At 44.7% G+C, this 12,196-nt stretch overlaps 1 protein-coding gene across 3 annotated transcripts in view; it reads right to left on the reverse strand.

Annotated features, from left to right (window-relative positions):
- Nucleotides 1-238: 238 nt before the first annotated feature.
- The window catches only part of Faf2 (Fas associated factor family member 2), a 42,210-nt gene continuing 30,252 nt past the window's right edge, over nucleotides 239-12,196 (reverse strand). For all 3 annotated transcript variants that reach the window (XM_059262913.1, XM_059262912.1, XM_059262914.1), the window contains 7 exons: nucleotides 11,915-12,053; nucleotides 10,282-10,367; nucleotides 10,106-10,197; nucleotides 7,925-8,102; nucleotides 4,309-4,480; nucleotides 3,351-3,494; nucleotides 239-1,024 (listed from right to left, as the gene is read on the reverse strand). In XM_059262913.1, the coding sequence (XP_059118896.1) occupies nucleotides 842-1,024; nucleotides 3,351-3,494; nucleotides 4,309-4,480; nucleotides 7,925-8,102; nucleotides 10,106-10,197; nucleotides 10,282-10,367; nucleotides 11,915-12,053 (994 nt within the window). In that variant the 3' untranslated portion in view covers nucleotides 239-841. The remainder of the gene's footprint in view (nucleotides 1,025-3,350; nucleotides 3,495-4,308; nucleotides 4,481-7,924; nucleotides 8,103-10,105; nucleotides 10,198-10,281; nucleotides 10,368-11,914; nucleotides 12,054-12,196) is intronic.

A 12,196-nucleotide genomic window follows, 5' to 3' on the forward strand; every position in this document is an offset into this window, starting at 1 on the left:
CATGTGCAGAGAAGAACCAGAGCCCTTCACCACCACCTGGTACAAATGCCAAGGAAAAGCTGCAGTTGTGTGTGAAGGTGAGCACACACCCCACACACAGGTGTAAACTGTACACACACAGCCTTTGTGGGTCACGAACCCGGAATTCCTCTCACTGCTCCAAATGGTATACACAAGTGGCAGAACTGTACCCAAACAAATGACCTCTCTGGGAATACGAGAGGGGCAATGGCAGACATAAGCGCAAATTAGCCCAGGGCACCTTTATTACACTACCTTGGGCTAAGGAACCCACGGCATTGGCTCTTTATCAAATAAATTTAAGGAAAAAAAAAATACACCTAAGTCAGCCTCATTCCTTTGGTCATTATCGTTACAAAACAAACAGAAACAAAGTTATTCGTAAACTGCAGGCAGTCTGCTCGTCTGTTCCATACTGGCTTCCCCTCTTCCTCAGGAGATGCTGCTGTAGCTGGTTGACGGAGGTTTCCATTTGTATTTTCTAGAAAAGCAAGAATGAATGAGAGAAAGTGGGAATGTCTCCTTCCCCACTTGGACAATGGATGGGTTGGAGGAGAAGTCTCTTCACTGGAAGGTGTGTGGTAGAGGCTGTGGGAAGGTAAGTCTGCCGAGCAGGTGTGTTCATTGCTGGCCTTGCACACGCACACAGGCTGTGACTCTTGCAGGCAGCATGGTTTCTGATCCTTCCTTAGGATGCAGCAGTTTTCTTCAAAAAAATATTGTATTATAATAATAATAATATGAATTTATCTCTTGTTCTCTCTTTTTGTTTTTCCATTTCTTTTAGGGATTGGGGTGGGAGGGAGGAGGCATAAAACTGTCATTCGTCTGTCAGGTCCTGAACAAAGAGAACCTCTGTGTGGCTGAGTCCCGCCTCCTGCAGTGTGGGGGGGTTGGGCCATTCCTCTGAAGGGACACAGGGCAAGACCCGTCTTGGGAAATTGGCTTCAATCTGGAACTTCTCAGGGCTTTCCTTCAAGGAGAATAAGAAGTCATGGATGACCTGTAGATGCCACACAGAAAACAATACAGTGAGGAGACACACTGTGAAGTCAGATGTCCCCAACCTTCCCCAGGATGACCCAGTAGTAGTCATATTACAATGGAATTGAATGTATGTTTAGTTCACTGGGAAAAAAACTGTGTTTGCTCTTTTTAAGAATTCACAAGGAGCCAGGCAGTAGTGACATACGACTTTAATCCCAGCACTTGGGAGGCAGAGCCAGGCAGATCTCTTGAGTTTGAAGCCAGCCTGGTCTACATAGTGATTTCCAGGACAGCCAGAGCTATGTAGAGACCCTGGCTCAAAAAAATTCACACAAGCCTATCACTAGCCCTCTGAATTATGTTTCATCTTTGAGAATCTGTCTTTAAGTAAAGATAAACCATTTTAAAGTTTATTCATTTGTTTGAGAATCTCACAATGTAGACCAGGTTGATCTTAAATTCAGAGATCGACTTGCCTCTTCTGCTACTTCTAGTGCTGAGACCACAGGCATGTACCAGCATGGGGCAATTACACCCAGCAAAGTAAACAATATGTACTCAGAAATAACCACAGTTACAGAAAAGCTACAAGTGTAGTATACAAAATATATTTCTCTTTGAGGTAGTCTTAAGAGGTCTGTCAACCTGGTGTCCGATTACCCCAGAAGACATTATTTTGTTACACTTTAAATGACTTCAAAATCAGAAAATTTAATTGACATATTACAAAAATTTATACACTCATCCTTCAATACCATGGAGGATAATAGTTTCAGGATCCTTTAAATTGTTTAAAGTACTTATACCTATTTAACTGATAATATTAAACAAGTTACTGTTTTGGGGATTTTGTTTGTTTGTTTGTTTGATTGAACTAAGGTTATCAGGTTTGGTGGCAAGCACCTTTAAGCACTAAGCTACCTCACTGGCCCTTATTTTTGAGTTTTAGGTAGCCCAGGCTGGTTGTGAACTTGGTATATAGACAAGGCTGGCCTTGAACTCCTGATCCTTCTGTTTCCACTTCCCAAAGTAGCAATTACAGCTATGTGCCACCACTCCAAGCATTCTTTTCTTTCTGTGATGAAAATGAGCTGAGTAGCAGCTGGATCTCCTTTACATTTGAAAGGAAGTCAACTGCTTAAAAATTATGTGTATATGGTTGTCAGGGGATGGGGGGTGGTACTGGGTGGGTATGTACACATGAGAGCAAGGCCCATGGAGGCCATGGAAGCTTGAGTTACAGGTGGTTGTGAACCACCTCAAGTGGGTGCTGAGAACCAAACTCAGGTTCTCCGGATGAGCAGGAAGTGCTTTTAATAACTTAGCAGCTCCAGCTGCTGCTTTCTGGACCACCCATAGGATCTAGGGATGGTTTCTCCCTGTGGTTTAGCCTTTTTTTTTTTTTTCCTTCAAGACAGGGTCTCATTGTGCTGTCTGTGACTGGCTGAAAATTCAGTAAGTAGACCAGGTTGAACTCAAAATCAGAGACTGGCCTGCCTCTGTGGAGGCACATTTATGTTACCTAATTAAAAATTCCAGGGCTTAGCGGAATTAAAAGAACTGGCTGCTCTTCTGAGATCTTTAGTTCAATTCCCAGCACCTACATGGTGGCTCACAACCATCTGACTGTAGTCTCATGTAATTCTCATGGAATCTCATACCCTCTTCTGGTGTACAGATAAAACATTAATCCCAGCACTAGGGAGGCAAAGGCAAGCAGATCTCTCTGAGTTCAAGGCCTGCCTGGTCTACAGAGTGAGTTCCAGGACAGCCAAAGCTACAAACGAAACCCTGTCTCGAAAAACAAACACACACACATACATATACATAAAATACATAAATCTTATTTAAAAAAAAAAATTCAGGGCTGGAGATGTAGCTCAATGTTGGAATGCTTGCCTAGCATCTGGGAGACCCTTAATTCCATCCCCAGCACTAAAAATAAAACCCAAAGAATCAGAGTGTGAATGCTCTACTCTCAATATAAGTAAACACATAAATGGAGCTATCTGCTTCTCTTCCAAGCCACCGCCTCGTTTTCATTCTGTTTAGTCCTCTGAGTCTTATTTTCTGTACTGACCACAAGTGTGTCTAGTTCAGAACACAACGTATTTTCAGTTTAAAGTTAGGGGTAGGGGGAGCCACATCAAAGGGCTCAGCAGGTAAGGGTCCTTTCTGCCAAACCACAAGACCCCATCCCAAGGACCCACACCCAGGACACTGGACTCCCATGACTTGTCCTCTGGACCTCCATATGCACACCATGGTACACATACACAAACACACATCTACAGCCTAAATCTACATATATCATCTGGCTCCTTATCGTCAGTGATCCTTACTGTTAGAGACTGTGAAAAATGGAATCGTCTCTCTACTCTGGAATCATTGGGTAACTTGAAAATGATCTTGACACTTTCAGGGTCATCTGGGGATGGCTCAGGAGGCAGGCATTCCAACTTTCTTTCTTTTTCCTCCTGTAAGTTCTAGAAAGACACAAAACAAAGGTAAGGATTTGGCTTAAACAGGGAAACAAGAAACCAGGATACAATGGTCATGTAGGTTGTGCACCAGGAAGAAAAATGAATGAACAATTACTATAAGGAAACTCTCCTGAGGGCTGGCAGGATAGCTCATCAGGTAAAAGTACTGGGGCCCTGAAGGTACAAGCCTAAAGAAGACCCGAGTTCCATCCTCAGAAACCGTGTTGAGGGTGGAAGGAGAGAGAGAGTCCCCAAATTGTCTTCTGACCTTCACAGAAGCCCTGTGGCATTGTGTGCCAGCACTCACACATCACATATACACATCGACAAAATCTCATTGACTGACTGACTGTTTGATTGAGGCAGGGTCTCATTATGTAACCCTGGCTGGCCTAGAACTTGATGTGTAGATCAGGTTGGCCTCAAATTGACAGAGATCCATCTGCCTCTGCTTTCCGAGCGATGAGACTGAAGGCGTGCACCACTACACCTGGCTGGATAAAATTATAAAACAACCACGCCCAAAAAACCTACTTGGCAAGAAATGAGGAACAACTTGACTGTACGACCTGTATTGCTGACTATGTTTAGGCATTTGATTATTTAGAGGAAAAAGGATCCTGGCTGTAAGCAAGTGGCAATACACAGTGAAACAACACCGTGAGCAAAATGCCAGTCTGCTGACACTGACACCGAGAACAAATGAGGTGACCCACAAGTCACCCACAATCCCAACACAACTCCGGCCTCACACACAGAGCCCTGAGTGACAAGGTCTCGGCATGCTGGGAAGGACAAGGACAGAGACAGGGCTCACCTGCCGCCTTCTCTCCTCCGCCAGCTTCTGCTGCTGCACCTCCTCCTCCTTCCGGCGCTTCCTCTCTCGTTCCTCTCTCTTCTTCCTTTCTTTCTCCTGGTCTGCCCTGAGGGAAGCCAGGTAGGCTTCATCCTGTTGTTGTCTCAGCACTTGGGTCTGGTTCCTTTCTTCCCTGAGGACAGATCAAAACCACACCAACAACCCCAACTTCACAAAGCTGTTCTCTAACCTGTCTTCCTCCTCCCTCTCCCTCTTCGCTCTGGGGATAGAACCCAGGGCCAGCGGTGTGCTAGGCAAGTACATTTCTTGACTGTGTTTTTCCCGCTTCCCTTGTCTTGAAGGTTGGCCCCTCGCTTGAGATCTTCCTGCTTCAGCCTCTCAAGTACTGAGATTAGAGACATGCCCACCACGCCCAGCTCCTGGTTTTTATTTTATTTAAAAAGATTTTTTTCTGAGACAGTGTCCTGGTTGCTGCTACTTATTTACTTGTCAATTTGACTCAAGCTGAGTTACCCGAGAAGAGTGAAACACACCTGGGAGAATGCCTGGCTTAAAGGCATTTCTTAATTAGTGATTGAGGGAGAGGGCCCAGTGCATTATGGGTGGGGCCACCTCTGGGCTAGTGGTTCTGGGTTCCATAAGAAAGCAGGCTGAGCAAGCGGTGGCAGCACTTGTCCACGGCCTCTGCATCAGTTCCTGCCTCCAGGTTCCTGACCTGTTTTGAGTTCCTACTCTGACTTCCTTGGATGATGAACTGTGATGTGGAACTATAAGCAAAATAAATCCTTTCCTCTCCATCTTGCCTTTAGTCATGATGTTTCATCACAATGATGGAAACCCGGGCTAAGACACAGGATCTTACACACCTCAGGGAGTTCTCAAAACTCACTATGTATTCAAGGATGACCTTAAACTTCTGACGCCTTTCCCAAGGGTTAGGATTCCAGGCAGGATCGAACTTGAGGTTGTGCATGCCAGGGAGACACTCTACTAGCTCAGCTACATTCCCAGTCTATCTTCTCTCTTTTTTTTTGGTTTTTCGAGACAGGGTTTCTCTGTGTAGCTTTGCGCCTTTCCTGGAACTCACTCTGTAGACCAGGCTGGCCTCGAACTCACAGAGATCCGCCTGGCTCTGCCTCTCGAGTGCTGGGATTAAAGGCGTGCGCCACCACCGCCCGGCTCTATCTTCTCTTACACTGAAGATTTGGTGACAAGGTAAACATACTGCTCCGCAAAGGCATTTCTGAAGCAGAGCAGAGTCTGAAAGAGCCACATCTTTCCTCAGTGGCCAGCCTCATGTGGGATTTGGTCAGGATCAGAATCTGAGTGTCAGACAGTAGCCAGTACCTTTACCTGCTGAGCTACTACTTCACTGGCTCTCCACTTACTGTTCGACAATTTCATGATTTACACCATGACCTTCATTCATCTTCCAACTTCCATTCCCCTCTCATCCCCTCCCTTTCCACTGACCTTCTCAACAAGTCCTCTCGACTGTCTTTCTGTATGTGGCCACTGAGTTCAGTTTCTTGCCAGAGGGTAGTTGGGAGGTTATTTATGGAAGCATGGGCGACTTATCAGTGCTACCCCCAACAACCACTGATGCACAGACCCTCAGGGAGGGCTGCGGCCTGAGGCCCACCCAGGATGACGTGCTGACGGGTGGTTACACAGCTGCAGTGAGTTGAGGAGTACAACGGCTGTGCTGTGTCCAGACGACATCTCCTCACGCCCTGGCTTTGACTTCCTTTCTGCTCCTACTTCCCGGGAATTCCCTGAGCCCTGAAGGGCATGGTTACAGCTCTTCCACTTGAGAGCCAAGCACGTCATCATCACTGTTCTCCACACTTTGGCCAGTTTCAGGCTTCTGCATGTTTTCTCCTACATGTATTTATTTGCACATGGTACAGGGATGGAGTGAGCACCCCACAGCACAATGTGGCGGTCAGAGGACACTGGGGTCAGCGCTTTCCTTCCACCATGCGGGTCCTGAGGACTCAGACTTAAAAACAAGTGCCACCTGGCTGGCCCTCAATCTTGAAAAAAAAAAATTTATTCTTATTTTTTAAATTGTGTGTGTTGGCCGGGTGGTTGTGGCGCACACCTTTAATTACAGCACTTGGGAAGCAGAGGCAGGCAGATCTCTGTGAGTTCAAGGCTAGTGTGGTCTACAGAGCTAGTTCCAGAACAGCCAGGCCTACACAAAGAAACCCTGTCTAGAAGAAAAACAAAACAAAATTGTGTGTGTGTGAACGTGTACAAAGGTGCCCTTTAAAGAGTAAAGCTGTAGTTATGAGCTGACTGTCTTAATTTCTGGGACTTGAAATAGGGTCCTCTATAAGAGAAGTGCATGGTCTTAACTGCTGAGCCATCTCTCCAGGCCCTCTTTGTGTGTGTGTGTGTGTTTAAAGACAGGGTTTCCTGTGTGTATCTTTGGGTGTCCCAGAACTCAATCTGTAGACCAGGCTAGCCCTGAACTCACAGAGATCCGCCTGCCTCTGCCTCCCGAGTGCTGGGATTAAAGACGTGCGCCACTGCCACCACCACCTGGCTTACCTTATTTCTTAAGACAAGGTCTCTCAATGAATCTGAAGCTTGCTCACTGGCTAGACCTCAAGGATCCTCCTATTTCCAGTCTGATCAGCATTGGGACTGCAGCTGTACCTAGCTTTTCACGTGAGTGCTGAGAATCTGAACTTAAGTTCCAGTACTTGCAAAGACAGCACTTTATGGATAGTCAACTCCTCAGTACCTTCTGATGGTTGTTTATGCCTTTATCATGCTCATGCAATGAAGTCTGCACTAGAGCCTGGAAGGACATAATTTAAACACTGCCTGAGAGCTGAAACAAGTGAAGCTAAGTGCTTCCAGAGTTTGCTGAACTGCTTGAGTAAATTAATCCAAGTGCAAGCTGTGGGAGCCTTGATATATGGTTCTAAAAGTACATGCCAAACAATGCAGGAGTTGCAACTGGCATGCGTCTACAGTGAGAGATGCTTGGGCTCGACAGGAGGGTGGGAAGTGAACTGATTAAGCAGACACCCAGCTGTAGTCCACCACTGCGGAACCACTTACACAGCTGGTACCAGAAGTGATGTTCTGAGTATGGCAAGGGAAGCAGACAGAGGTGTGCACAAGTGTCTACAAAATTAAAAGTACCCTAGAATTATGACTGATTTCCAGTTTCTTTGACTTTCCCATTTCAAATTTTCTATAATTATTGTACATAATTCACGTAATGGGGGAGGAGTTATAACCAGTCCACCTTTTTTACATTAAGTTCTTTCTATAATGTTCAGCATTCTAAGATATTCTTCAACATGAAGCAAAGGCTTTTTTTTTTTTTTTTTTTTTTTTTTTTTGGTTTTTCGAGACAGGGTTTCTCTGTGTAGCTTTGCGCCTTTCCTGGGACTCACTTGGTAGCCCAGGCTGGCCTCGAACTCACAGAGATCCGCCTGGCTCTGCCTCCCGAGTGCTGGGATTAAAGGCGTGCGACACCACCGCCCGGCGAAGCAAAGGCTTTTAAAGTGCCTAGGACAAGGGAAAGAAGTTTGTGGAGCCCGAGGTCAGCCCTTCAAACACATCTGTCTCTTTTTAGAAAGGAACTCCCTGGTACCTTTCCAGGCGTTCTGATACCAGGTAAGTCTGGTTTGCATCCATAATAAATGTCAGCTGGTTGATGAGGTCATCAGGTTGAATGAGGCCTTCTAGCCGTCCCACCACAGTCATTCGGCGATCTTTCAACATAATCATAGCCAGGAATGGATAGGTATTCTCTCGTAAAGCCTGTGAGACTGATAGACCCAAGAGATCAAGGGTAAGACTTGGGGAAGAAACAGATCAACCTTCTGACTTTACATACTGAGTGACAGAATGCTTTAATCTTGGCTGGGAAAAAAGAAAGGTGTCATTTCTTCTCTGCCTATTTTTTTTTTTTCTACTGGCTTCTTTCTTTTTCTTTTTTATAATAACTGCTAAAAATACACTTAAAGATTTATTTCTTTTTTATGTATATCAATGTTTTGTCTCCATATATTTATGTGCACCACATGCACAAATAAATGGTACTTGTGAAGGCTGGAAGAAGGTGTCAGATCCCCTGGAATTGGAGTTACAGGCAGTTGTGAGCTGCCATCTGGGTGCTGGAAATTGAACCAGGTCCTCTGGAAGAGCAGCCAGTGCTCTTAACCACTGAGCCATCTCTCCAGCTCCTCTACTGTTTTTGGTTTTTTTTCCCTACAGGCATGTGCAGAGATCAGAGGATAGCTTTCTGGAGTTGGTTCTCTCCTTCCTCCATGTAGGATGAACAAACTCAGCTTGTCAAGCTTGGTGGCAAGTGCCTTTTCCAACTGAGTCATCTAACTAGCCCTGCCTGGCTTCCTCACCTTTTCTGTCACATTTGTATTCCTAAACTGAGGTGAGTGATTAGAACAGGACAACCCTTTCTGATGAGTTGGTGTTATCACGCTGGGAAAGGTTGCAAGGTTCTAAGACCATGTCTATTGAATGGAAGAAGGCTCTACAAAGAACCAGCTACTGCTTAAGTTATAATTTCTCCAAATATCAACGAAGGGTCAAAGCCAAAAGGAGACAAGGCTGCAGTTCTCAGCTGCATGCTGTTGGTCATGATTTCTTTTTTTAAATTTTTTTGGTTTTTTGAGACAGAGTTTCTCTGTGTAACAGCCCTGGAACTCATTCTGTAGAACAGGCTGGCCTCGAGTCAGAGATCCACCTGCCTCTGTCTCCCAAGTGCTGGGATTAAAGGCATGCACCACTACCACAGGGCTATTGTCATGATTTCTACACACTACATATGCTCTGTCTTTTCCTCCTCATCTAATTGCTGCCGTACCTCATTTTCCTAATCTTTTTTTCTTCCCTTAACAGGGCCAGTTTTTCTGCTGCAAATAAAGTAAGAAAGTTGGTCTGTAAATAACCAAAATTTTACTATAATACAATTGCATCTATGTCCTTATGTTATGAAAGAAGAAATTTTATAACTTTCTACAAAAAGTATCCTTTGTGCCATTTATCTACTAGCTCTACAGAGCCATAATAGAATGGCAAAACACAGACTGCAGGACATGCCAAATGGTCACAAAACATTCAGGAGTAAAGATTAAGAGCTAAGATGCACCGGGTGGTGGTGGCGCACGCCTTTAATCCCAGCACTCAGGAGGCAGAGCCAGACGGATCTCTGTGAGTTTGAGGCCAGCCTTGTCTACAAAGCGAGTTCCAGGAAAGGTGCAAAGCTACACAGAGAAACCCTGTCTCGGAAAAAAAAAAAAAAAAAAAAAAAAGAACTAAGATGCAAGGCTGGGTGGCGGTGGCGGTGGCGGTGGCGGTGGCGGTGGTGCACGCCTTTCATCCCAGCACTTGGGAGGCAGAGCCAAGCGGATCTCTGTGAGTTCGAGGCCCACCTGAGCTACAGAGTCAGATCCAGGACAGGCACCAAAAACTACACAGAGAAACCCTGTCTCAAAAACAAAACAAAACAAAACAAAACAAAAAAAATGGGCCTTAAAGTCTGTCAATCCCGATCATGCTTCAAAACGTGCTGACTGTACACTCTTGGATCTGTCTTATGTTAGCCTCTGAAATTGTTTCATAAAATCAAAGAAACAATACAACCTTCATCTCTCAGGACTACTGACCAAATTAAGTGATATAAATAAAAACTACAACTAGTATTATGTTTACCACAAAACAATCACCCAAGAAACGGCATGGCATATTTTTCCAGACTTTCCCAAGGATATTCTGATACGCTCAATGAGGCAAGAGAAACACCACTTACCCCTGTACCCCTCAGGTTTGTTTGTGGAACAAGCCCAAAAGAGCATCCTGCTGTTTATTAGTGTGACAACTTCAGGTGCACAGAGAGTGTTGCTATGGAACAGGATGAAAACAACATAAGAACAGCTTGCCAACTATAAAGTGTCAGAAAAGAAAGAAAATGACTCATTTACTTACCGACAGAACTCATCGGAGTCCTGGTGGTCATCTCCATGAAGATAAACCAAAAGGAATCGAAGTTCCCGCTTGGCATCGTTAAGTGCCTGAGAGAGACAAGGTCACCGCTCACTATTAAGATCCTGAACTTCTATTTAGGCTAATGGTCCAAAGGATATAACTATGTATTATCAACAACAGCAACCAGGAAGAAGGGGGAGGGATGAGGGGGAAGGAAAGCAGGAAGTTAAGCACTTCTGAGGCTTCTACCTTTACACCCACCCTGGCACTTTTCTCCCTATAACAAGTTCAAGCCGACAAGCTTTGATGAAAAAGGTTTTAGTGTTGTTAGAATTTACACTGCATCAGGCACGTCAGAGTAGACAAGGTAACACAAACAAGTCAGAGAAAGTCAGCTGCCCATGGTTTAAAGACAAAAACAGGAGACTGTGACTGTGTGAAAGCTACTTTGCAACTCTGAAGTTCTTGTTAATAAAAAAAAATAGCTACAAAAATCAGTTGGATCCAGTAGGAACCAGGAATGAAGGATCAGGGCACCCAAAGGCATTCTAAAGAGCACAGGGTTCAGAAGATCTTCTAAGACAAAGCAAGTGTCCACGAATCGTGTATCACACACAGTATATTCCTGAGTAACTTCCACTCTAATGGTAGTCTACCCTCAAAATCATACAAAGAAGTGCTTCTCTCCCTCATCCCTGTTATCTGCAGCCCTGAGCAGGGTGTCTGAATTCTGTACAGCAGGCATGTAATGTTTACTGAGGGGGATAGCAGCAGCCACCAAGAAGACCAACTGTGAGAAAAAGCAGATGTGGGGGGAAAAGCAGAAGCAAGGTGAACCCCTGCCTTCTCCCAGCAAGAATCAGAAATCCTGGACACTCCTGAATAGAATCATCTTTTAACTATGTCCATGGTGTTGATTATTTTTCTCTGACAAGCTATATATGCCTGTCACCCAGTTTTCCCCCTGAAAGGTGACAACTGAAAGGTTTTTGTGGCTTAGTTTGAGTGAAATAAGCCACCTTGAACCTATGGTCTAAATTCTATTCAATTCTATAAAGGATAAAAACAAATTCAGGTTTTGCCTTCAAGGTACAGTCTGATAACAGAGCAAACACATGAACACAAATCACTATAAGGAGGAATGTAAAATTGCTATAAATTTAAAAATAGAGGAATAGGAAACAAAAGGGAAGGTCAGGACTTTAGAAAGCAAGGTAGGGCAAGACAGGGAACAAGTGGACTGGTTAGGGAGGATGGCATGAGCTGGTCTGAAGGATGGGCAAGATGCCCGTCAGTCACAGTGTTAGAAGGACATTCCAGGTGAAAGGAACAGCAATAAGCAAGGCACTGAGGTAGGGAAGTGTTCAGGGAAGGGTGTGATTGGAACCCAGGGCATGAGAAAACAAGTTATGCAAAAAAGACATCAGAGAAGATTGGGATTAGATCAAGGAGGGCCTAGATTAGATAAAAGGTTTGGTCCTGTCTTTAAAAAAAAAAAAATTCTCCTATAACCAATGAAGAGCTATTTAAGTCTTTTGAGTATAAGAGCAACATGATCAGAGCTAAACTACACTTCCCTTTGAGGACAGAATCATATTGTTAAGTTGGCATCTATTTGGTTTGTGGCACTGACCTGGCTGTACGTTCCCTGGTAGAAGACAGGGTGTGCCCTCCCATATTTCTCTTCAAAAGAGTGCATAAATGAAACAATGTCCCCAACAGGGTCAGTGACCCGGCTGCGAGGGTCAGGCCGTATAAAACGAAGAGCAAACCTGGGGAGGAAGGAATAAATATCACATGAATTGGCTTCCTGTAGTGCATATGGAGTGGGCCAGTTTGTACAGACTTTTACAACAGAGCCAGAGGCATGGTAGCAAAGGAAGTGAATGGTCAGTGAGTGGGCCATCAAATCGGA

The sequence above is a fragment of the Peromyscus eremicus genome, chromosome 5 (genome assembly GCF_949786415.1).
Source record: "Peromyscus eremicus chromosome 5, PerEre_H2_v1, whole genome shotgun sequence".
In the NCBI taxonomy this organism is placed as follows: Eukaryota; Metazoa; Chordata; class Mammalia; order Rodentia; family Cricetidae; genus Peromyscus; species Peromyscus eremicus.